The sequence below is a fragment of the Rhinopithecus roxellana genome, chromosome 3, assembly GCF_007565055.1.
Source record: "Rhinopithecus roxellana isolate Shanxi Qingling chromosome 3, ASM756505v1, whole genome shotgun sequence".
In the NCBI taxonomy this organism is placed as follows: domain Eukaryota; kingdom Metazoa; phylum Chordata; class Mammalia; order Primates; family Cercopithecidae; genus Rhinopithecus; species Rhinopithecus roxellana.
This window is the reverse complement of record NC_044551.1, coordinates 86,405,276-86,431,941: the sequence shown is the minus strand read 5'-3', so window position 1 is coordinate 86,431,941 and position 26,666 is coordinate 86,405,276. Positions and strand designations below refer to the sequence as shown.

Below are 26,666 nucleotides of genomic sequence, written 5' to 3'. Positions count from 1 at the left end.
AGATCCTTCTTTGCAGAATCCTTCTCTATAGATCCTTCTCTACAGGAAGGCAGGAGAACTCACTCTGGAAAGACAGATGGAGCCCAATTCTTTCCAGCCGCGTAACACAAGACAAGTCACTTTACCTCTGCAAGCTTCTATTACCTCATCTATAAGATGGGATCATAGGTTTGCTGACAGAAGTCAGTGAAATAAAGCAAAGTAGTACTTGGCTAGCACATGGTAAGTGCTTAACAAATTATGGATATTATTATTTATTCCTTTTGAGTCAAGGAGAGGATGGGTCAGTGATTCCTAACCCTGCATGCACCTTAGAATCATCTGAGGGAAGCTTTTAAGAACTGCCCAGGTCCCAATACAGATTCTGACTCAGTTGGTCTGGGATGGAGTCCAGGCACTAATATTTTTAGAAGCTCCTTGGTTTAATATGCAGCCAGGGTTGAGAACCACTAGAATAGATGACAGGATTGAAAACACGAATGGAAAGTCTCAACGCAGTGGAAAGTCAGAGGCTGATTTGTAGTTACTTAGCAAGAGGGCCCACGTCGTGGGGGATGCGTGATGGTGAGAGCCAGAGACAGCTCTTGGAAAACCTGTGAATTGGGTGACCTAGATTTCAGAGCCACTGCTTGCTTTGTGGTCTCCCTGTGACATTTTCTCTGGGCCTCCCTGATGAGGGAACATCCCCCACTGAGACACTGCTCTGGGCTTTCCTTCCCACAGCAAAAGCCCATCCACTTTCTCACCCTCCAAACACAGGCACCATCCTCTCCCCAGCTCCAGCTCCAGGTCTGGGAAGAAAATCCTCAGTTACTAAGAATAACAGTTTGACGCACTTCCCTTCCCAGGGACATCTACCTTTTAAAGGTGGACATGATAGAACTCAAGGAAGCCTCCAGTGAGGAAGGTTTAGATGCTCAAGGGTAGACTTGTACCATGGAGATGGCTGAGTGTTTTATGCCCTACTAGGTGGGAACTGACTGCTCGGACCGAGCATGACTTCCAAGGCCCCTGAACTGTGGCCTGGAGAGCTTTTATTTCACAGAGTAACTCTCTCCCTCTGTCCCCAGCACCAAACCCTTTCCATGTATAAGTGTGGACTCTGGAAGCGGCTGTTCTGGTAGCTGCAGGAGGAGCCAGGCTAGCTTTTGGCAGTTCTGGCCACTTCTAGAGATGGCGCTTTGTTCTCAGGCCCTTGGCTGAGTGACGGGGGCAGCTGTCAGCAGCTCTCTCTTCTCTCCCCTTTCCCCACCTGCTCTGACTCTTCATCAGCAGGCTCAGCTTCTCCAAGCCTCAGTTTCCCACAGTGCCACGTCACCCCCTTCTCATCAGACGCTTGCCACCCATGCTCTTTACGGTCCTGGGTCTCTCCAGTTTTCACGAGAGAAGGCCAGTGACATTTTCTTAAGCCAGTGAATGAGTAATATAAATAAAATCATATGTAAATAGAAGCAATTTTTGATGACAAAACTGTTTAAATTCTCTTAATTTATTATCCCGAAGCAATTAGGAATGTCCATTAGCTTTTTGGCTGAATTAATAAAAGTATAGCAACTAAAGCAAAGAACATGAGAATCCTCTTGATCTGGATATGCTGTGTTTGAAATAATGTGTTTGGTGCTTTCCATTTCTTCAATTTTGTTATTTATTTATTTTTTAAGTAGAGACAGGGTCTCGCTAAGTTGCCCAGTCTGGCCTCACATTTCTGGGCTCAAGGGATCTTCCTGTCTTGGGCTCTCAAGGTGCTGGGATTATAGGCATGAGCCGTTGTGCCTGGCGCCGTTTCTATTTTAATCAAGAATATGTCAAAAGAAAGAGGAGCCAGAGACAGCCTTCTCTTAACACAAAGCAGGGTGTTATATCTTCATCTGACAATAAGTGACTTGGTTAACTTTGATTTAATTTTGGCTTTTGGGAAGTCATGGGGAAAAGAAGTAAAGCTGAGGATCGCGAAATACCTTTGCTAAACCCAGAGGCACTGCACCTGAATCCTGCTCAGTGTTTTGTAGGCAACTAACTGCCTTCTGCCACTGGTTTCCGGAAGGGGAAATGAGTTATCTTAAGTGGGCCAAAGTGGGGAAATACTAACAGTACAACTAGAAAGCAAGAGCTGTCGTGAAAGCCCTGAATGGGTTCCCACTGCCATTTCAGATGAAACTGATGCAGTTAAGCCTGAATTTCCTGGCAAGCGCAAGGGTAGGTTTTTCCAAAAGGCTTTTTAGACTGCAAATATACAGCCTTTCCATGTCTAATCACAAGAGCCAACCGCTGGACACATGCTCTCTGTTCCCAGCTGGTTGTGTATGTTTTCTTCACACTTCAACAGAAACGTGCCAAGGTGTGACATTTATGAATTTCGCCAACTGGGAACTGTGCACACAAATAGTTCTTGCCTGTGGTGTGGGAAAATGATGAATGGGGGCTGTTCTGCCTGGGGAGGAGGGCTGCTGTCACTCTGGCATGCCTACAGCCTTATTTATTACACACCAAAGTATAAAACCACTCCGCCGCTGCAGCTCTCAGCTCCAGTCCTGGCATCTGCCCGAGGAGACCACGCTCCTGGAGCCCTGCTGTCTTCTCAGGGAGGCTCTGAGGCTCTATTGAGAATCATGCTTTGGAGGCAGCTCGTCTATTGGCAATTGCTGGCTTTGTTTTTCCTCCCTTTTTGCCTGTGTCAAGATGAATACATGGAGGTGAGCGGAAGAACTAATAAAGTGGTGGCAAGAATAGTGCAAAGCCACCAGCAGACTGGCCGTAGCGGCTCCAGGAGGGAGAAAGTGAGAGAGCGGAGCCATCCTAAAACTGGGACTGTGGATAATAACACTTCTACAGACCTAAAATCCCTGAGACCAGATGAGCTACCGCACCCCGAGGTAGATGACCTAGCCCAGATCACCCCATTCTGGGGCCAGGTACTCAGAATTCTCTTCTAAGGATATCTGTGAAAGCTTAATGAGTTCTGTTGCTGCTGTTGTTGTTGTTGTTCTTTTTTTGGCTAAGATTCTTAGAATCAGTGAATGCTTCTGAGAAGTTCGCTAAGCTGCTTGTGAATCTCTTTCTGGATCGCTTTCCGGTACAAGAGAGACTGTCGGTCTCTGTTAGAAAATCAGCAGAGGCGGCAATGATGTGATGGGATAGTGGTCGTAGCATCACCCCATCGGAAAGGGGAACCCGGCCAGTCAGCTTCCTGCTATGCTGGAACTTGATTTCTTTCTTGCTCTGTTAGTCCGGAAAGGAGTGTTGACCCATGTAGATCGATGGGTCACTGTAGACAATCATTTGTTGTTCTTAAGAGAATTGGATTTTCTTAATCCCTTCCAGCAGGGAGAAGCTGCCCTTTGAGTTTGTCAAAAACAATCAAAGTTTTTTTACTTTGATTTGTGAGTATACTGTCACATTTCATGGCAGTCTTGTTTGTTTGATTTATAGCATTCTAGAATGTTAAGCTCTCTGTTCAGCCTGTTTTAAAAAGAATTAAAGAGTTAAATAAAAAATAAACTGTTTGAAATGCAAACCTTATAGCATGATTTGATGTCTGATAATCACAGAGGACTTGATCTATTTCTCAGGTTATAAATTCAGCTCTAAGGAAATATCTTTAAATCTTGGTAGTACAAGAGTGAGTTAAGATTTCAGTAGAGTGAATTGCAAATTGGTGAAACTCAAAGTAATTTAAAATATTAAGTACGTGACGAGACATATTTTGAATTACCCTCTAGGCATGTAGTGTGCTGAAAACTGATGGAGGGAGCAAGAAGAGTTACTTTGAGTTATATGATATTTGAACACATAGGTTTTTACTGTAAGATTTGATTACTTTAATGCATTAAATAGGACCTGAAGAATTTCACGTAATTGAAATCTAAATCCTTCCTACCATAGATTCAGAAGTTTGAGTTGGTTGTTTGGTTATATGATCAGATCAAGATCATACACAGAATCAGTTGCAGATCTGAAACTAATCCAGAACTTTTAACTTGACCATGTAATGTAGTTGTCCAAACCATTCTGTGGGGGATGTATCCAGAGAAAATTGCTTCTTTAAGGAGCCATAGAAGAAATGATAATCTCTAAATATGATCCTATCTTTTGAAAGCCACTTTTAGAGATTGTCTGTGCATCTGACAATCTTTTGGCTGAAGGGTAATGATTAACACTGATTTGTGTGTGGGTTTTTGTTTGTTTTTGTTTTGTGGTGAAGATATTTTCACTTCCGTCCAAGACTTGATCTGGACTTTCCATTTCACAGATGATATCCTTCCTGACCATGGCAGTGTGATTCCCCCAGAGGAAGCAGAAGGAAGTTAAAGGTTGTCTTTGGTCATTATGTCCTGACAACCGACAGCCAGCAGGCCACTGAAATGCAAATCACATTTCTGCTTCACTGTAGCTTCTAGGTTCCTGAAGTATTTTCAAACAAACCACCAACAGGAGATATTGAGGATATTTAGAGTTACTGATATTCTGGAAGTTTTCAATACAACTCCTCTACCAATGGCTGTGGCGACCACAGATTGAATTCAGGATTGTGCTACATTCTTCCTTCTTTCCCTACTTTCCCTGTCCCTCTTCTTTGATTATAATTCACTTTTCCTCTTATTAATTCAGTTCCCAAGCATTTCTTGTGTTTCTACTTTGTACCAAACTTTAAAAGGGGGGCCAGGGATATATAAAGATAAATTTGCCTGAGCTCCCATGTCCAAACAATCCTGAAGTGCTATAGTAGAGACAAATTTTTGTGAATTAAATTAAGTTTAATTAAATGCCATATGTTAAATAAAGTCAGTACATAAAAGGCAGTTGGGCAAAAGTGTCAAAGTACTGATAGTCTTTGAGTTGGATCTTAAAAGATGTTAAAAGATGAGATTAAAAGAATGACTATCCACAGCAGATTAAAAAAAAAAAAAGTGCTGCAACAGAGACTGGAAAGCCTGTGAGGAGTTGGCTGTGGCTGAAGCTCCTGGGTTAGGGATGCAGGGATGGGGATTGGTGGGGACGGGATGTTACACGATTTTAGTGCCAAGAAGGATTCTGCTAGCTGGTTTAGGAGCTTAGATTTTGCTTTGCTAGCTAGGTTTTGTTTGTTCATAGCAGGACAGTGAGGTAATCAGATATATGGTCTGGAAAGATACTCCGGCTGTGGGTTCATGGTGGAGTACAATGGCCAGAGATCTGGGTTGGGCAGACCTGGGCTCTCTTTTCCTGGTATTTTCTTCTCTGCAGCCTCATTGTCATTCACTTTTATCAATCTCCCCTCCTTCTCCTGGATACCAATTTCTCCCTCTTCCCAATTCCCTTCCTCTTCTTTCTTTTCCCTTTTTTTGGGGCAGGAGGTTTAAAAAAAGGAGCTATGACTCTCCTTCCTAGAAGTCACTTACTAGTAGTAGAGCTCAATTCTGCATCATTACCCCTAGGCCTCCATCTACAAAATTGACGGAGCGTGTCTTAGAGAGAAACTCTTTCTCCCATGCTGCAGATTTACATGCCTTCTGCATACAAATTTGACCTGCTTTTGGGAAAGGGGATGATAAACTTAAGGAGATCATAAATAGCAGCTACCTACATGTAATTTTCTCTTACCTAGGAGAAAACTTCTGAATTAACACATCCTGTTCAACTTGTTCTAAAAGCTCCAGCGAAAGACTCACAAGCATTGTTCCATTCTACTAAACTTTGAAAGACAAGGCCAGAGGAAGGAACCTGTAATGCAATGTTGCTGAAGGGTTCTCACGAGGCGCCCGATTAGTAGCAGCAACCAGAAGTCTCTCACAGTTCTGGTGGCAGCTCTGTGCAATTAAAGCGCCCTCAAATAGTCTGGTCTTGCACTTCCAATCCTAGTTGACTTTAGCATTGAGCAACCTCATCTCCTGCAGCTGAATTCTTATGCCTAGATACTAGACTTTAAAAACAAAATGTTTCTAAATTATTATTTGAAGCTTTGGAAAATACTTTAGTATCTTTGCATTGTAGAGCTGGAAAAAAATGCAAGACGATTGTAGGGAAAAAGTGGAAAATCTCCTGTTTCATCCTCTGAAGATTCTCTGAAAATGAACTGTCCAAAGGCAGATCAATAGGAGAAAAACACATACAGATTTACTTAATGTGCATAGCACACGGGAATCACATGGGGATGATTTCCCAATAGCCCAATGCAGTATGCATGCTTACACACCCTTCCATGTAGGGTAGCGGGGAGTTGGGGAATGTAGAAGTAAATTACAAATTTCCTCTGAGCCCTGGGAGAGGTGTTGTTACCAGCAGTGAATCCATGTGGGTCTGCAGCAACCTGAATTCTTGGCTCCTCAATTCCATTGAGGGTCATAGGGCAGAAGGAGAGACCAAGGCAAGTTTTAGAGCAGGAATGAAAGTTTATTAAAAAGCTTTAGAGCAGGAACAACAGGAAGGCAGGTATACTTGGAAGAGGGCCAAATGGGCAACTTGAGAGACAAGTGCACTGTTTGACCTTTTGACTTGGGGGTTTTACGCTGGCATACTCATTGAGTCTTGCATTACTTCTGCCTTGATTCTTCCCTTGGGGTGGGTTGTCCCCATGTGCAGTGGCCTGCCAGCACTTACTTGGGAGGTGAGCATGCACAGTGTGTTTACTGGAGTTGTAAGCATGCTCACTTGAGTTATTCTTCCCTTACCAGCCAAATGCTCCTAGGAAGTCATTTGCCACTTAAACTCTGCCATTTTGCCTCTTGATGCACCTGCTTAAGCCCACTTGCCCAACTCCTGAGATCTTATTGGGAAGCTGCTGATAACCAGTTTCAGGTTTTTTCTATCTTTATGAAGACTGCCTTTTCCTGGCACTGGCTGCAACCAATTATTATTTTAGAGAGAGTTAAAAGCCACTTGATCATCACCTGATGATCACCTGACATTCCTGGTCAGGTAGAGCCCTCCCCTACCCTGCTCATGTCTGAGTAGCTACCTACTGTAACAGTGTCAAGAAGGGAAGGGAGAGAAATTTACTGTGAACAGAGGTTGTCTTAAAGCTTCCCAGATTATGGCTCCAGCTGCCCTCAGGAAATAGAAAAAAAGCCTGTCTGAGCCTTGTGATGACTCCCAGTATCTTTGCTTCTCCAGTGGTTGATCTTTCCTGGCTATTTGATGAGATTCCTAAGGAGGGGGTCTTAAGACAATTGCATTTCTTTTGGAAAGACACTTCCTTAGTCAAATAAAGAAATTCCAGACAGAGTCCCTCCCAGCACTTCTGGAAAGAGGATCAGAGAGACTGGGAGGCAGGGAAAGGTCAGAGAGAGACCTTGGATCTGAGGCTTCTTTCTTTCTTTTCTCTTCTTTTTTTTTTAATAAGAGATTTGCCACAAGCCACTTTTCCCTGTGATACCTCTTCCAACACCTCTTTATTAAAACGCTAAAGGTCAGAAGGATCATGAGGCCCCTCTCTCATGATCTGCATTCGTACTGAAAATCAAGATCAAGCAAGATTTGTCCTGCTCCGCAGAGCCTTCCATCCTCCCTGTGCTCACCTTATCTTCATGGCTTATTTCTGAAGCCTTTCATTTCCAAACCACTCAACACGTTGAAGCACGTATTTTGAAGAGTCATTTTCTGTGCACCAATACTACCTCATCCAGTCCTCCAATTTAATAGCCAAAAACAAAACAAACAAAAAAGATATCTGGAGAACAGTGACTTCTCTAAGGTCACGCAGCACCATGATGGAAATTCTAGTTTCAGTCCAGTGGGTGTTTCAACATTCCTAAGCATTTCAGTATTTCCATTCCATTCCTACATCAATGGTTCCACTTGAGGATTTTCCCTCCTTCTCCTCCCTTTTCCATCCTTAAAATTCATCATTGGCAGAGCCTTGGATTTTCTGAGGTTTAAAAGGCTGAATTTCACATTAGCAAAACCATAACAGGAAATATGGAATCCTTCCTTCTCAGATTACAGTTTTGGATCAGAAAGTGGGGTGTGCCGTGGTGTCTTTGACTTTCCAAGTGTCCTGAAATCCCTCAGATAAAATCACTAATGAAATCCCTCACCTCAAATCAATGGCTTTAGTTGATTTTTTCCTCCCCTACCAATTTGACAGAAGGTTTTCATACACTCTAGTTCTTGTCCAGGTTTCAGCCTGGTAGATTGAAGACAAGACTAGGAGTTAGCTCTAAGTTACAGCTCCTGATCAGCAAGACTTGGGTTCTCAGCTGTTGCAGGAGAATGCTTGTGCTACAGATACTGTTCGGTGTTTTCCCTGAATAGCTTTGTGGAAAATTTTAGGAAAAAGCGGTGAGAGAGTGAGAACAAAATCCAAACCCATTTTTAGAAAGAAAAGAAAGTAAGGTCTAAATGTTTAACTGTGTGAAGTTTTGACCCAGTTTTCTGCTTAAATTTTTAGTGATAAATGCAACTTGAATTTTAAATTCTTTTTTCCTCCCTCTGTGTCTCCTTTTTCTTCCTCTTCTTCCCTGTCCTCCTTTTTCCCTCCTTTACTTCATTTTTTTCATGAATCTCTTAGCAACAGCATGCTGTTTTCAAAAGACCATTGAATTATAATTGATGTCTAGGAACATTTCCACAAGTATTTTGTATGACATAATTAAAAGGCAAGTTGCCAATTTAGATGAGAGTTCAAATTTCATAAGCAACTTTAACTTTTCTGCCAATCAACTTCCACTAAGTCTTTAGTTCTTATAGTTCTTAGGCAGCATATATTTTAGAAATTTATCTTTGTGTAAATAAGCATTTCACTCGGCATCATACTTGAGCATATTTAGTACCCATTAAATGCTTATAAAATATTGGCTCAAAGAGTGGGATAATCATTTCACAGTTTTTTTGTTTTTTTTTTTTTGTTTGTTTGTTTTTTTGTTTTGTTTTTTTCAGACTGAGTCTTGCTCTTGTCACCCAGGTTGGAGTACAATGGTGCTGTCCCATCTCACTGCAACCTCTGCCTCCTGGGTTCAAGTGATTCTCCTGCCTCAGCCTCCCAAGTAGCTGGGATTACAGGCATGCACCACCATGCCTGGCTAATTTTTGCGTTTTTAGTAGAGATAGAATTTCACCATGTTGGCCAGGCTAGTCTCCAACTCCTAACCTCAGGTGATCCACCTGCCTCGGCCTCCAAAAGTGCTGGGATTACAGGTGTGAGCCACCATGCCTGGCCTAATCATTTCACATTTTAAAGTGGAATGTGTGAAATAGAAATCATGTTAAATAGTTGATTTACTGATAAAGTTAAAGTTGTTTCAAGATGTAGATAATTAATAAAAATGTATTGGACTTATAGTTAATAGCAATGTGTTATATTCTTGAAAATTGTTGAGAGTAGATTTTAAGTGCTCTCTCTACAAAAACAGTGTATGAGACAATGTATATGTTAATTAGTTCAATTTAGTATTTTACACTGTGTACTTAGTTTACAACAACATGTTATACATGATAAATATACATATAATTTCTAGTTGTCAGTTAAACAAATAAATAAATGTATTGGACTAAAGAATACTTTATTTCCTTCATTTTCTAAGACAATTTAAGTGTGCTATGGCTGTTTGAAAAACTAGTGTTACTATTCAGAATTTCCAGGAAATCTTAATCTAGCTCTTAACTTACTATCATGGATATAGTAAGCATTTAAAAACAGTGTATGAAGTGGATAATTCTTGTAATTTGAGGACCATCTACTCAATTTAGCTACACCTGGGGCTATGGCAGTTGGAAAAGAGAAAAGGCTTTCAAGTCCACTTCTGAAGGAGTTGCTTCCTTTGCTGTTAGCAGGAAGGCACTTTCCAGAAATAGGACCCAACTTCCCACTTCCACCCACACACCTTTTCAAAGAGCATCTTCCTCTATTGACTTTCTTGTTGCCTTTTCCTTTGATCATCAACTGACCTTAACTATTCCCTGACCCTTTGCCATTGATATCTCCACCGCATCCCATCTCTTCTGATCTTGCTGTGATTGATTGGAGTTAAGCTTGCCTAAGGGTCAAGGTCAGTGAAAATTTAGAAATCTTAATTGCTCACAAGTACCTTTTGTTCTGAAGCTTCTCTTTCTGTCTTTTTAGTCTCCACAAACCGGAGGACTACCCCCAGACTGCAGTAAGTGTTGTCATGGAGACTACAGCTTTCGAGGCTACCAAGGCCCCCCTGGGCCACCGGGCCCTCCTGGCATTCCAGGTAAGGATGAGTAAGACACGCTGTCAATCTAATTGCAGCCTGAGCTAAAGTAGGAGCAAAGGGCAAACCTAAATAATTTGGGATCACTTCGGTGTGATCCAAAGGATCCACTACACCCTGGAGTACCATGTTCATAGGCTGGAAGGATCCTCACCAGCATTGAGTCTGAAACGATCAGGTCATAGTCTTCTTTCCAGTATATCTGCCACAGCGCGCTTTATGAAGGGCAGAGTAGAGCCGAAAGCTTACCGGTCTGGGCTACAGCCATCTCAATGCCAGTCACTGAGCTGTGCATCCTTCTGTGTGACTCTAGGTCCAGCTAAGTGCTTCTTCCTCCAGTCTCAGGGCCTCTCCATGTTCAGTCATCTCTCAGTTGACTCTCATATCACTCTTGGCCTCATGGAAACATTTTTAGGCTCCAGCACCATGTAGTGGCATGGGGAATACTCTGGAGCTACATCAGACCCCACTAGGCCAACAGTTCAACCATCTGTACTGTTCCAGTGCTGCCAGGCACAGGGGAGTGCCGCGGGCCTGCTGATACCTGGGTCAGTCCAGGAAAGGGTAGCCCAGGTCCCCTCAATTTGAGGCTCTCAAACCTATCTTGGGTTTTATTGTCTTCATCCTCAGGTTAATCCCTAGGGTAGGACCTCATCTCAGGGTCTGGCCAAAGTCCACTGGCTCTTCTGTGACTTACTCTCATTAATGTTAATATTGATCAAATGTGGTTCAATTTTTTTTCTACTTTTGAGTTGCTTCTTGCACAAAAACAAATTTACAGCAAGAAAATCTTATGTTAAACTTTAAACTACATTTACTGGCTTGGAGTCTATGTCATTGGCCATCAAGGACAGCAGCCAGCAGGTGCAATGATGTAGGGTAGGGACTATTTCAACCCTTGTAAAATCTTCTCAGGTCTTAACTCTTCTGAGGTTACACATAAGGCTGGCCTTGGTTAAATGTTTTCTAACCAGGAAATGGCTTTGTCACTGAACACATTAATTTGTAAACACAGTCAAAATTCATGCATATGTTAATTAGCTCAATTTAGTATTGAGCATTTGGAAGGGTTGTAAGCCTGGTATGATAACCGACCAAGGGTAGCATGCAAAATAAACAGCAAAAAACCTGAACTTTAGCAAATATTAAAAATAAAGAAGAGATGTAGAAATTGTCTCTTGGTGGCAAAGGGAAAAGTTAAAATTATTTTCAAACTCTTGCTTTCAAAATCATTACTGTAATTTGTTTAATGAATGAGTTTACCTTTTCCTCAGTTGTAAAAGTGATATGTGTTTTTTGTAGAAAATTTCAAAGAGACAGAAAAATATACAGAATGACATGAAAATTACTCATGTTCCACATTTAGAAAAGAATCTCCATGAATATTTTTCTGTAACTTATTCTTGTCTTTTTTTCCCTATGGATATAATACATAAATACATCTTTTTCCAAACAAAGAGAGTATCATGTTATCTCTATTTACTCATCACTTTTTTTTTTTTTTTTTTTTTTTTTTTTTTTTTTTTTTTTTTTTTTTTTTCCTGAAACAAGGTCTGGCTCTTTTGTCCAGCTTGGAGTGATGTGGCATGATCCAGGCTCCCTGTAGCCTTGGCCTCTTACACTCAAGAGGTCATCCTGCCTCAGCCTCCCAAAGACCTGGGACTACAGGTGTGCACCACTACACCTGGCTAATTTTTTAGTTTCTATTTTTGTAAAGATGGGATCTCGCCATATAGCTCAAGCTTGTCTCAAACTCTAGGGCTCAGGTGATCCTCCCACCATGGCTTCCCAGAGTGTTGAGGTTACAGGTGTGAGCCACGGTACCTGGCCACTTATAACTTTAAAATCTAAAAATATCATGAATATCACTATATCATTAAATGTTTTTCTTCAGCCTTCTTTTTTATGACTATATAACATAGTTTCTAGAATATGTCATGCCCTCCTAATATTGGTGATTATATAGGTGGTTTCCAGTCTTGGCTATTTTAAATGATAATGTCATAATTAGAATTCTACACAATTTTTCCTCTAAGCCTTGCTTCAAAGGATGAACAGGCTTTGGAGCTTTAGGGTATCTAAGGCTTCTTTCAGAGCCTGGTGCCCTATTTAGATGATGATATCCCTTGATTATAGTTGGGATTGTTTCGAATGGGCCCCTTTCATAATTGAGTTTGGACAGTTTGTCTAGAAATGGACGGTAAGTATGAGCGACTGGGTTTTCTCATGTGATGATATCTGGTTGTTTAAGGAAACCATGGAAACAATGGCAACAATGGAGCCACCGGCCATGAAGGAGCCAAAGGTGAGAAGGGCGACAAAGGTGACCTGGGGCCTCGAGGGGAGCGGGGGCAGCATGGCCCCAAAGGAGAGAAGGGCTACCCAGGGATTCCACCAGAACTTCAGGTAAACCATCCTCAGTACATCTCCTGGTGGCTTTCCAACCTCCCTGACCACAAGGGGCCAGGAATCAGGATGTTCGAGTGCTTCCTCAAGTCTTCCCCAATCCTGAGTAAATCTGAGTCTCAGTTTGTTCTTCTACATCACAGGATGTTTGCATAAGGCCCATGCTGTCCAAAAGGAGGAGTTTGATATTATTCTTAGGGAGGAGAGACATTGATGAAGAGTGAAATCTAAGACCCACATAGGACCAAATCCAAGGCAACCCTGAATATAAATGACCTATTTTCTGAAATGAGATGTTTTTTAAGAATGTAATAAGATGTAATAAGGGTTTGGGCCAACTCAAATATATAAACATTTAAATATACAAATGGAATGGTGAAATGTCTGGTTACAATATTTTATTTATTAATGTTGTTATATTTACATATACTAATGCATACATAAATATTGATATATATTGTTTTCTCTCAACTCAGATTTTGTGGTATAATTTGTATTTATTTATTTATTGAAACAGAGTCTTTCTCTGTTGCCCAGGCTAGAGTGCAGTGGCACTATCTCGGCACACTGCAACCTCTGCCTCGTGGGTTTGAGCAATTCCCTGCCTCAGCCTCCCTAGTAGCTGGAATTACAGGCATGTGTCACCACACCTGGCTAATTTTTGTATTTCTAACAGAGACAGGTTTTTGCATGTTGGCCAGGCTGATCTCAAATTCCTGGCCTGAAGTGATCTGCCTGCCGCCGCCTCCCAAAAAAGTTCTGGGATTACAGGCTTGAGCCACCATGCTTGACCTTGTGATATAAATTTTACTTGAGTTTTTCTTGTCAGAATCTTCTTTATCAATGGAAGATTTCAGTTTTGAGTCATCCACTCAGTGTTCCAGACCAGATTACATTCATTTCAGCATAAAGTTTAAAAAATCAATTTATGAGGTTAAAAGTGTACATTTTATCCCAAGCTCATGTACCCATCTATTCTTTATCTCTTTTTTAAATGACCGTTAAAGTTCTTATTGCCAACAACATCTGAAACTTGTAAATGTGAGGTTAGGTCACAAGAAAAATTACTAATGTTGGGTTATTTCTGGAAGGTGGAGGAGGGCTAATATTTTGAAATGGATCCCCTCCAGGGGACTGCTATCAGCATTGAAAACTAGCATTTTTAAAAAATTAAGTTTCTTTCTGGCTAATGTCTCCCCCAAAAAAGTAACTTGTGGATAAAAATAAAGTAACTGAGATAAAATCCTGCAACATGAGAGATTTTTGAAGAACTACACTATAAAGCGATTCTTGCCTGAAAGATCAGTTAGGGGGAAACTGTCTTTTATTTGTGCGTGTATGGTGGTTGTTTGACCCTGTATAAGTTCCATCATTTTTCTGGGCCTTGGTTTTTCAAGTTTAAAATAACTTAAATGGTTAGTGTGTTACTCTCACTGCTTTTTGTGGGTTTTGCAACTTTTAAATGAATGCTGTTTTTGTTTTGTTTTGTGTGTGTGTGCACAGGCTGGAGGGCAGTGGTGTGATCTTGGCGCACTGCAGCCTCCACCAGGGTTCAAGCGATTCTCTTGCCTCAGCCTCTGGAGTAGCTGGGATTACAGGTGCGCAACACCATGCCCAGATAATTTTTTTGTATTTTTAGTAGAGACAGCATTTCGCTATGTTGGCCAGGCTGATCTCGAACTCCTGGCCTCCAGTGATCCACCTGCCTCAGCCTCCCAAAGTGCTGAGATTGCAGGTGTGAGCCACTGTGCCTAGCCAAATGCTGTTTAATAATTTCAGCAACCTGGAATCCATGTGCCAGTATAAATTTACAAACAAAAAGGCTAGAGATGCCACTCAACCAGGTTAAGGTATTTAATAAGACAGAAGATAAACATCTCAAAGCTAGACACTCTAACCCTGAACCTATGAATGGTAAACCATGGAGAAGGGGCCCTAGAGTAGCCAGTTTGATAGAGAACATTCTGGGCAATTATTAAATTGGCCCCATCAGCTATTTTACCCTAAAATCACAGTACAATCATTTGGGTCTTAGGCAGATTGTGAAGGAGGGAACTTCACATTCTTTGAAGGTCCCAGCAAGTTAAAGAATTTATTAATCTAACTTACACTCAGTTTGAATGACTCATTTGGATGAAGGATTGACTTTGACTTTCACAACTCATTCTTCAATGGTGATTTTAAGCAAAAGCTTTTCTTTTTTAAAAAAACTTTTATTTTAAATTCAGGGGTACATGTGCAGGTTTTTTACATAGGTAAACTTGTGTCATGGGGATTTATTGTACAGATTATTTTATCACCAGGTATTAAGCCTAGTACCCATTGGTTATTTTCCTGATCCTCTCCGTCCTCCCACCTTCCATCCTCCCACAGGCCCCAGTGTGTGTTGTTCCCCTCTATATGTCCACGTATTCCTATCATTTAGCTCGCACATATACATGAGAATATGCGGTGTTTGATTTCCTGTTCCTGCATTAGTTTGCTAAGGATAATGGCCTCCCACACCATCCATGCTCCTGCAAGGGACATGATCTCATTGTTTTTCATGGCTGCATAGTATTCCATGGTGTATATGTCCAACATTTTCTTTATCCAGTCTGTCATCAATGGGAATTTAAATTGATTCCATGTCTTTGCTGTTGTGAATAGTGACAAAAGCTTTTCTTGACAGGTGGAATTGTCTCAAGGCTTTCTAAATTATTGTTAACATTTTGTATTTTGAGCTTCAACCCTGTCTTTGGACATTAGTAGCATAGAGGTGGTAACAATAGTAGTAGCGGTGCCAGGAGGAGGAAGAGTAGTACCCCATTCTCCACTTAAGGGATATAGAAATTTGAGGCTCAATCACTCAATGACTTGCCAAGTGACAGAATTAAGAGAGGTGGGCCTTAATCTCATATCTTTGGGCCCAAGTAGACAGCTTTATTCCCAAACTCATAGAGCATCTTGGTTGCCAATATGAGCTGGTTTCTTAAGTTAATTCTCTTTGCTGATCTTTTACCGATTGAGCAGAGGCTTTCAAAGTCCCTTAAAAGATTACACATAAAGTATTTGTAACCATTCCCAGAAATGGGTGTTGACCATTAAATGACTTCTCAGATTCTCCTATCTCTAAACTTTGCAGTTCCAATATGACATTTTTTCATCCAAAATCATGCCAAAAAATTTTTGCTGTTCTAATATTCAAAAAGATTGCTGATTTTAGTAAACCATTTTTCTATATTTTAGATAACTGCAAACACTCTGTTTTACCTTTTAAAGGTTATTCATGTAATATCTTTTCATTGTTAAAAAAATTAGAAAACTTCTGGGCCGAAAATAATAAAACATGCCCAGAAATGATTACTATTAACATACAGTTACATAACTTTTCAGATTTATGCATACTTATATGCATGTTACTTTTAAATATGATGGGAACATATATATACATATTATTACTTTATTTCATGAATGACAATCTATCCTAAATGTCTGTTCATGTAAATAAATACAATTCTATATCTTTAAAATTGGTATCTCTTTTTTCTGAATATAAAATTAATACATGCTAACTTGAAAATTATAAGTGTAATGAAGAAAGGAAAACTTTCCCATGAAACTTCTACCAAGAAAGACCTGCTATTAATAATTTCAAGAACATTCTTGCAGATATTTTTCTGAATTTGCCCACACAATAACTCCATCCACACAGACACAGTTAATAAAGTCTGGTATCAGACAATAATGATCTTGTGTTGTCTACTTTTTGAGTAAACAGTGTATTGAAGATATTTTCTCATTTTAGATAGATGCACATTTAGATCAGCATCAAGAATTCTCAAAGTGTATTCAAAGAATTAATTTCATTAGAAATTAATAGGCTGGGCACCATGGCTCCCACCTGTAATCCTAGCACTTTGGGAGGCCGGGGAATGTGGATCTCTTGAGCCTAGGAGTTTGAGACCAGCCGTGGCAACGTAGTGAGAACTTATCTATATAAAGAAAAACAATAAATTAATAGGTATCTTTTGGGGAAAAAATAATGCAGGGTTACCAAAATTCAAATGTTTGGCTATAGGGTTTCCCACATCCTTGAATTTGCTAATGTGCATTTCACGGCTATAAGTGGAAAATTTCATCTAAATTTTTCTGGTATTATTTGATAACAGAATTTTAATATTTCAAAAATCATTTGAAAGACAAATAATCTTTGAAACCTATGTTCAGAACTGTTGATAGACATTGTCAGTCTAACGGCTGCATAGCATTCAAATGTTAGGAATTACCGTAATTTATTTATTTCTTTCTCCATAGATTGATGTTTATTACCCATCTTGCTATTATGTATAATGTTCAACAAACTAATCTGCATAAAAACTTGACTTCTTTAAGATAAATTGCCTATTTATTGACCAATAATTCTTTCCTTAGATTGCATTCATGGCTTCTCTGGCAACACACTTCAGCAATCAGAACAGTGGGATTATCTTCAGCAGTGTTGAGACCAACATTGGAAACTTCTTTGATGTCATGACTGGTAGATTTGGGGCCCCAGTATCAGGTGAGATGGAAACATTGGATGAAGATTGAGTTAATCAATGTAATAATAAAGACAATTAAGGAAGGAAGGAAAGAAGAGAGGGAGGGATGGAGAAAGGGAGGGAGGAAAAGAAGGAGGAAGGGAGTAGGAAATAAAGGAAGACATTAAGGTAGTTATTTTTTTCTGATTCAAGTTAAACCAAACAGCTCATATAGATTTCTACTGGATTTCAAAGTAAATGAATTAGAATCTGAAAACACAAAAATAGTTTTTAAAATATGGCCATAGTCATTAATATTATTAACTCTGATCTAGACTGAGCTAAATAATTCTTAAGAGGACATAGTTACCTCAGACTTTAAAAGTCCTTAAAACATAATTCTCAGTTTAAATGTGCCATAGCTGTTTCCTCCCCTTGCCACCACCTCAAGGAGTGCCTGATCCTATTTTTTTAATTAAAAGAAATTGAGCAGGTAATGCATTTACTTATTTAAAAAGTTAAAAGAGTTTGCTTATGCAAATGAATACAAATATATCTTCTCACATTTCTATATAAAAGCTAGGACAGTCTACATTCTGATTGTGTTTTGCTTTTTAAAAAACTAACAATATATTTTAGAAATCTTTTCACATCATTACTTCATCTTCTTTCTTATAGCTGGATGTACCAAAGTATATTTAATGATTCCCTTATTGCTGGACATTTAGGTTGTTTCCAGTTTGGTTTTTTTTTGGTGGTGGTGGTGGTTTTTTTCTTTTTTTTTTTTTTCTTTTCTAGGCAGGTTCTCACTCTGTCGCCCAGCCTGGAGTACAGTGGTGCCATCTCGGCCCAGTGTAACCTCTGCCAGCTCTGCCTCCCAAGCTTAAGCGATCCTCCCCACTCAGCCTCCTGAGTAGCTAGAACTACAGACCCAGGCCACCACACCTGGTTAATTTTTGTAGTTTTAGTAGAGACTACCGTGTTTTACCATGTTGGCCAGGCTGGTCTGAAATTCCTGGCCTGAAGTGATCCGCCTGCCTCAGCCTCCCAAAGTGCTGGAATTACAGGTATGAGCCACCATGCAGGCAAGAATATACTACTTTGTAATTGATCACTTACAGGTGTATCTGTAGGCTAAAGTTTTAGGAATGTTATCACTATAAACATATCCATAATTTTTATCAATTTTGCCAAATTGCTCCCTGTAAGGGTTGTACCAATATACTTAAATTGTTAAGATATGAAAGCACTTATTTCCTGATAGCTTATCAACAAAATGTGCTTTCAAGTTTCTGGACAGTCGATAAATAGAAAATCCCATTTTACAAACTTTCTACTTTGAATTAATTTTAGACTTATAGGAGAGTTATGAAAATATTATACAAAGTTCTCATATTTTCTTTAACCATCTTCCCCTAGTATTAACGTTTTAAATAACCAAAGTGCAATTACTAAAATAAAGAAATTAATCTAGGTACAATACTATGACTAAATTATGGACTTTATTCAGGTCTCACCAGGTTTTTCTGATGCCCCCAGCTTTTAATTCCTTTTATTGTCTGGCCATTTCTACCATGGGTTCGCACCTTTTGTTCTATAATGTTCTTTCATAGAGGTATTTGCTTTATTAGTATAAATTCATGGCTACATTTTTCATCTACTACATGACAACATTTTTTCTTGGAGAGTATTGTTAATACATTAGGGTCATTTTTGCTTTTCTTTTCTACTTTAAAAAATTAACTGATGATTGAATGAGTTGGATTTTCCTAGACCAGCTATATGCTCTAGTTTCTTGCTGAAGAAAGGATCAGGGCAGTTTTTAGACTGGATAACTCAAAGGCTCCCTCCCCTGCTGCCAGGGGACTAACTGATTCTTTTAAGTATGGCCCTGATGTGTGTTTTCCTTGGTCACACTTCCACTGCCTCTCCAGACTGCACTGGGTCCATGAAAGCTTCTGAAACCAGTCTTATACTTCCTGCTTCCCTCGCCTTCAGGAGTCCTTTTTTTTTTTCTTTCTTTCTTTCTTTTCTCTTTCTTTTTTTTTTTTTTTTTTAATTTTTTTAGTTTTATTTATTTATTTATTTATTTATTTATTTATTTATTTATTGCTGGCAAATTTTGAGATTGGCCACTGCAGATCCTCTTTCCACATCCTACGCTGTATCTAGCCACCATCACCCCTAACACAGCCCTTGCTTCCGCTCAGCCCTGTTCACAGGAGCTTGTTTTCAGCATTGCACTTCCACATGGCCCTCACTATCAGAGAGTGCATTTCTCCTGGCACTGTGTGACACCTGCTGTCACCTGGCCTCCTCAGAGCCCAGCCCAACCTTGTGTTATCTCCACGTGACTCTGTCCACCCTCAGGGGCATTTGGCAGGACCTACAGGTATTTTTGAAGTTCACTGATTTTCTTCCAGTCTCTTAGTGTTGCAGAATGTGGGTGCTTATTTGGTTTTTGTTTTTCAGTTCTTTTCATTTCTCTATATGGTATCCAGAATTAAAAGGAAGAAACTTCTGATGGAGGCAGTGGCCCTGTCAGATGTTCACAAATGCTTTTAATTGCACCTTGATTTATTTCTCTTCTCAACTTAAGTCAGAAATGAACTGAGATATGAAATGATAGAAGCAATCTTTCATCACACCTTAATGTCATGAAAATCATCTTTAAATGTTCTTATGTGATTTTCTGCTCTGAAGGTTTATGTCGTAATTTTCTTATAACTATTCTGTTAAATGCTATCTGTGCCACAGATTATATTAGCGCCTAGAAATACCTAGTCCACGTTTCCATGGAATTAAGTGGCTTTATAATTGAAGCCTAAGTAAGAATTTAGTTTTTTAGAGCTCTCTTGCCACATGTTCAGCTTCTAGCGATACCACTGTCATTTGACTCTCACAGTTTTCTGTTTCAGTCTCCATTTTTGTGATAGATTACAAAAAGACCATTTTACCCTTTCCAGCTTTGGGAGTGAAGAGACAGAGAAGGCTGATTTTTGAAATTACAGCAACACAAAGACCTCCAAACTGTAGTGCAAGTGTGTCTCCTCTGGTTTCAGTAGCTTCCCTTGCAGGAAAGCCACATGTGGGTATAATACATACTAACTTCGGTATTTCCAACTCCAGGCATTTCACTTATTCACCATCTGGTGTTTTAGTCTACTCTTTCTAACATGTTTTTGCAATCTATTTTTAACAGTCATCATGATTTTGTAAGAAAAACTAATGTATTTTCCTGTCATTTTGATTTCAGCTTTATCTTCTTGAGGTATTGAAAATTATGTATGTGTATGTGTCTAATATGAAATTTTGTAAAATGTGAAAAACTAAACACATATAAACTATTTTCCTTGAGGCTTTTAATTTTTATCTGCCTTTACTTTTCATCTGCGGGCCAATCTCTAGGCATATGAATAGGCATGATAAACTTTTAGGCCATTTCCTTTGTTCCCAGAACTTTGAGTATGTATTCCCGGTACTAGACAAAGTAGCATCATACTTCTTCATTTAATTTGACTTAGAATCAGATGCATTGACACGGCACCCTTACAACTTTCATCTTACTTGATTGCACCTTTGAGAAAGAAATAGAACTATCTTTTATTAAAGCTATTTCTGGGTTACTGTCTTGAAAGGCCATTTGTTTAAAATGTAACATGGAAATCAGTAAGAGCTTGATGACTTATGTTCATTCACCTTTCCAAAATGCACACCAAGATCCCAGATCATTTAGTGTTTGAAAAATTTTCCTTTTGTTTTGTCTGTGTGCTATTGGATTCTTCTTGATCATTCAGTAAAAATATCCTGTGTGCTGGCTTTTACAGTATATTAGGTCATATTATATTGCTTTCAATTAGGAGCCCTAGGCTCTTATTAAATAACTCAAATCTTCAAAAATATGTGTTGGTCTTTTTCAAATGAAGAGGATACAGACTTTTAGTGACAAGGTCCTGTCGCTGAGTCTAAGTTGGGTCTTTCTGATTATTGTGTATAATTTTACCAACATACAAGGAATAGCATAAGAAATTACCAGAACCATTTCTTTATAACTCATAAACATTTATTCTGTGCTCCAGGATTTCCTTATCTTTGGCTAACCCCTTTGGTGAGTATAATCATCTGTTGTATTGTTATAGTTGCTCATTTTCTTAAGCCATGGAGCATCGTTGTTCAATCACAAACCTCTCTGTACCTTGGTAACAGGAGTTCTGTGGTAGATGCGGATGATAGCTAACCTATGCCCAAGAACAACACCTACTTTGCCCTAAGCACTTTGTCAGGGCACAGGGTGGTAAGATACAGCTAAAATGAGGTAGGCTTCTTCCCTTAAAGACTTTCAAGTCTTATTTGGGATATACAGTGTACACATTGAGAAAGTCTCAAAACACTTGAAAGCACTTGGAAGGGGAGTAGATAAAGGGACATTCCTGCAGATTAAGGCCAAGGAGAAACACCATACTACAAAGAATATCAATAAAAGACATGCGAAGGCATTTGGCAAATCTCCAGGTATCTCCAGGTCCTCAATGTATAATATGTTAATATCAACATGGATAAATACCTGCTTTTTTCAGGTGTGTATTTCTTCACCTTCAGCATGATGAAGCATGAAGATGTTGAGGAAGTGTATGTGTACCTTATGCACAATGGCAATACAGTCTTCAGCATGTACAGGTGAGTGGTCTTTTCTATCACGGGTCTCATCCATGCTGCCATTGTTTGTTCAAGGAACACCTAATGACAGGGAAGTGTATAGGAGTCAATAGAGCCTGACATGACCCCTGTCCTCAATACGAGCCCTCATGCACCAATGTGGCCACATTATCATCATTATTGTTTGGTAATAAATAAATCTGATGAACTTGAGCATCAGCAGGTTGATAAGAGGCCTTGCATTTATTACTAGCAGCACTCCCCATAACCAATCATTTGGATTCTTTTTATAAGCCATTATTTTTCTCCTCTCTCTCTGCCCCTTTTTCTGCTTTCCCACTCTCCCACACCCTCTGATGTTAGCTTGGAATGTGGCAGAGAGGCAGAGAGCCAACACCTTTCTTACAATTAAATGGGCCATGAGTTATCTATGAAATATTTTGTGGCTGTTAGCATTTCCCTGTTATTTTTGATGATGTGTGATAATTGCTGTGTTTACTTCTGGAGCCTAACCTGAGTGGGAAGATGTATTTGAAATGCCAAAAGACAGAAAGATGAGTCAGGGTAGGTGAAATTGTTGCAACTAAGAGATCCAGTAGCTCTAACATGCTAGAAGTTTATTTTTCTTGACCAGTCCAGGGAAGAGTTTCAGGTTGGGAAAGAATGAGGGTTTGTAGAAGGGGTGCGGGTTGGGAATGGGTTTATTCTTCCTGTTTTTTGAGGAAGCCAGGCTGATGAAAGCAGCTCTGCTATCTATAAAACTGACTTTGAGCCGGGTGCTGTGGCTCACGCCTGTAATCCCAGCACTTTGCGGGGCCAAGGTGGGCAGATCACAAGGTCAGGTGATGGAGACCATCATGGCTAACACGGTGAAACACTGTCCCTACTAAAAAAAAAAAAAAAATACAAAAAATTAGCCGGGCGTGGTGATGGGCGCCTGTAGTCCCAGCTACTCAGGAGGCTGAGGCAGGAGAATGACGTGAACCTAGGAGGTGGAGCTTGCAGTGAGCTGAGATGGCACCACTGCACTCCAGCCTGGGCAACAGAGCAAGACTCCATCTCAAAAACAACAGCAACAAAAATAAACAAACAACAACAACAAAAACTGACTTTGAAATTCTCTCTGGTCATTGTCATTGCCAGAGCCAGAAGGAAAAAAGCTTCCTGTTGCAAGCTTGTGGAAATGTTTATGGATCAGGAATTCTGTTCAGAGAGTTAAGTCACATTGTTTTCCACCCAATGAATGCAAGGGTGACATGGAATTGTAACGCCAAAGGAAGAAAGGAAAGGGGATTCTGGTAAACAGCTAGCCTTCTCTGCCCTCTGGCTTCCAAATATCTGCTGAATTCTTCTTCCTACACTTAGAATACATGTCTCCCCATCTCTCTGACCCTATGGGAGACAGCCTGTAAAGCACAAATAACGCATCCAGCTCAAAGCCCTGAGTTAGTCAATGAGCAGTCCTTTTCATCAAACTGGTTTGTTGGCTGTTTTTCTCTTTGGCTCCTGATTCTGTCCTCTAGGAGGGTCTTCTCTGTCTGCTTTTCTCTGTAGCACATCTGAAAGGGGAGCAGGCCCTCCTCAGGGCTCTCTCACAGCCCACTTCCTGCTGGTGCGAATTTGAAGGCTGAGTCAAACATCCCAAGTCTCTTGAGTCCAGTTTTGGGTCTCTGGTAAACCCATTTCCTCAGAAACTTACTTAGCAGGCTTTTACTCTATTTTTTACTCTATTTACTCTATTTACTTAGCTGGCTTTTACTTCATTTGTTAAATAGATTAAGTCAAGTCAGTTACATGTGTTACTAAACCACACTCCATGTACTTTTCTTGACAGTTTTCAGCCTGCTATTCCGTGTCTTCAAGCCTTTCTCTCAATTTAATGGAACTACCCTGAGGCCTTCTAAAGCAATAGATTTGGGTAGAAAGGCAATATTTTTAATTCATCAGATTGTGCCACAGCTATGTCTATCTGACTGAATGAGTAGTCTTTTATTTTTCTTTCTTCTTTTTAATTTTACTTTAAGTTCCGGGATACGTGTGCAGAATGTGCAGATTTGTTACCTAGGTGTACATGTGCCATAGTGGTTTGCTGCACCTATGAACTCATCATCTAGGTTTTAAACCCTGCACGCATTAGGTATTTCTCCTAATGCTCTCCCTCCACTTTGCTCTCCCTCCCCTTTCCCCCAACCCCGCCACAGGCCCTGGTGTGTGATGCTCCTCTCCCTGTGTCCATGTGTTCTCATTATTCAGCTCCCACTTATGAATGAGAATATGCAGTGTTTGGTTTTCTGTTCCCGTGTGTGTTAGTTTGCTGAGAATGATGACTTCCAGCTTCATGCATGTCCCTACAAAGGACATGAACTCTTTCTTTTTCATGGCTGCTGAATGAGCAGTCTTAAGGAGAAAACATCAACTTTATCACTGCTCTTCCAGGTATAAAAACACCTGGCTTTTTTAACCTTGTTAGGCCCCAACCATATAGACACTATTTTCTTCTTCTTCTTCAAACATGTTAGTTTTTGCCTAAGCTCATCTTTTGTAGCAACATCTTTCTAAAAGCAGCAGAGTATTTTGGCTTTTTCCAATTACTTCCCTTTCTTAGCCTACAGGCATTAGATCTATCTTCCAAGTTAACATGTTTTCCCAAATGTTTTTGCACAGTGTAACATGGATCTTCTGCTTTCCCAGACCATGATATTTGTTTCCCCATTGCTCCTTGCCTGACCGTGAGCCAGTGCAAGCCTATTTTTGTTTGCATTATGGAGCAGTCTCCTTTTGTACCAAATTCTAGCTAGTTAGGGGAAGCTAAATTGCTGTAACAAAAACCCAGTGGAATAGCTCAAACATATTATAACTTTCTTTCCTTCTCATGAAACAGTCCAGGGTTGTTCTGGGTTGGAGCAGGGAAGAGAGAGAGCTGTTTTCCACACAGTCTCCAAGAACCCAGTACTCAACATATGGCTTCTAAGACCATTCTGGTCATTGTCATGAACATTCCAGACAGTCATAAGAAGGAGCAGGGAGGGGTTTTGTGAGAGTGGTACTAGCCAGCCTTAGGTCATTTCTGCTCACAGGCTGTTTAGAGAACTTAGCCACAGGATTATACCTGTGGGAAGGGGAAAAGGGGAGCACAGACTTTGGTGAAGAGCTGGTTGTTCATGGCAAAGACTAAGTAGTTTGATCCTCTTTTTCTTTCCAGCTATGAAACGAAGGGCAAATCAGATACATCCAGCAACCATGCTGTGCTGAAGCTGGCCAAAGGGGATGAGGTTTGGCTGCGAATGGGCAATGGCGCTCTCCATGGGGACCACCAACGCTTCTCCACCTTTGCAGGATTCCTGCTCTTTGAAACTAAGTAAATATATGACTAGAATAGCTCCACTTTGGGGAAGACTTGTAGCTGAGCTGATATTGTTATGATCTGATGAACATTAAAGTTAGGGTTTTACATGCTGTATTCAAAAAGTTATTGGTTGCAATGCTATTCACGCTACAGGTACACCAATAATGTTGGACAACTCAGGGGCTCAGAAGAATCAACCACAAAGTAGTCTTCTCAGATGACCTTGACTAATACACTCAGCATCTTTATCACTCTTTCCTTGGCACCTAAAAGAGGATTCTCCTCTGAAGCAGGTTGGAAATATTTTTTTTCTATCAGAGAAGTCATTTGCAAAGAATTTTGGCTGCTCTAATTTTAATTTAATACCAATTTTCAGGAACCCCTGAAGTTTTAAGTTCATCATTCTTTATAACATTTGAGAGAATAAGATGCAGTGATATGACAGGGCTGGGGCAAGAACAGGGACACTAGCTGCCTTATTAGCTAATTTAGTGCCCTCTGTGTTCAGCTTAGCCTTTGATCCTTTCCTTTTGATTCACAAATATGTTAAAACTCTGAATTCACATACAATACTATTTTAAAGTCAATAGATTTTATCTGCAATGTGCTTGACCAGTAATGTTTTTGTAATTTTGTCTATGTTCCCCCACATCACCCCCAACTTTGGATGTGGCGTCAGGAGGTTGAGGTTTTCTATTAACAAATGTCATAAATATTTCATAGAGGTACAGTACCAATAGATATTCAAATGTTGCATGTTGATCAGAGGGATTTTATATCTGAAGAACACACACTACTAATAAATACCTTAGAGAAAAATTTTGACTTGGCTTTAGATAAAACTATGGCAAGAAAAATGTAATGAGCAATATATGGAAATAAACACACCTTTGTTAAAGATACTTTCTAAACTTGTTTTTAATAAAGTTTAATAGTCATACAATTGTAAATCACTATGGTTAACACAAAGTGAAAATATTTTCATGCAGGTGATGTGAACAGCCATATGAATAGGTGACTTGGGCACACAGCAGGGTCACATGACTCCAGAAAACTTCGCTTTTCAGTTATTCCATTGTTATAATTTCAACGCTTTAAGACATTGATGTTTCGAGGACTCACTAATAAAATCTGAATTTCTCTGAGGAAAGAGGTTTTTTTATCACATACCTGAAGGCTTTGTAATGTTCGTGCTTAAATTCTAAGTTTTCACCTTAGTGACACACAAGGTTTGACTGTAGGCAACAAGTTCCAGGTGTGTGGGAAATTGATTTACAACAGAGATGGGAAAAGGTGCAGATAATTTCCAATGCCTTCACAATTTACCTATGACCAGAATTATACTTGGAAGATTAATTTCACAAGTGTCCCAAAACTGAGATGCTAAAAAGGAAACAGTAGGTAGGTGTCTGCAAATTCTAAATCTTTTTTTTTTTTTCTTTCTTTTTTGGAGACGGTTTCACTCTGCTGCCCAGACTGGAGTGCAGTGGCACGATTTCAGCTCACTGCAACCCCCGCCTCCTGGGTTCAAGTGACTCTCCTATCTCAGCCTCCTGAGTAGCTGGGACTACAGACACCCACCACTAGGACCAGCTAATTTTTTATATT

The 26,666-nt window shown here is 39.9% G+C and overlaps 1 protein-coding gene across 2 annotated transcripts; it reads left to right on the top strand.

Moving 5' to 3' along the window:
- The first annotated feature begins 2,474 nt into the window (after positions 1 to 2,474).
- On the top strand, positions 2,475 to 25,960 carry C1QTNF3 (C1q and TNF related 3). Of its 2 annotated transcripts, none has more exons than XM_010384101.2 (6): positions 2,475 to 2,912; positions 10,037 to 10,148; positions 12,400 to 12,554; positions 16,968 to 17,097; positions 21,634 to 21,733; positions 24,915 to 25,960. In XM_010384101.2, the coding sequence occupies exons 1-6, from the start codon at positions 2,610 to 2,612 to the stop codon at positions 25,072 to 25,074; spliced, it is 960 nt and encodes a 319-aa protein (XP_010382403.1). In that variant the 5' UTR covers positions 2,475 to 2,609; the 3' UTR covers positions 25,075 to 25,960. The 2 variants fall into 2 exon arrangements, with proteins under 2 accessions (XP_010382403.1, XP_010382404.1); XM_010384102.1 differs by having other exon boundaries at positions 2,528 to 2,693.
- The last annotated feature ends 706 nt before the right edge of the window (positions 25,961 to 26,666 follow it).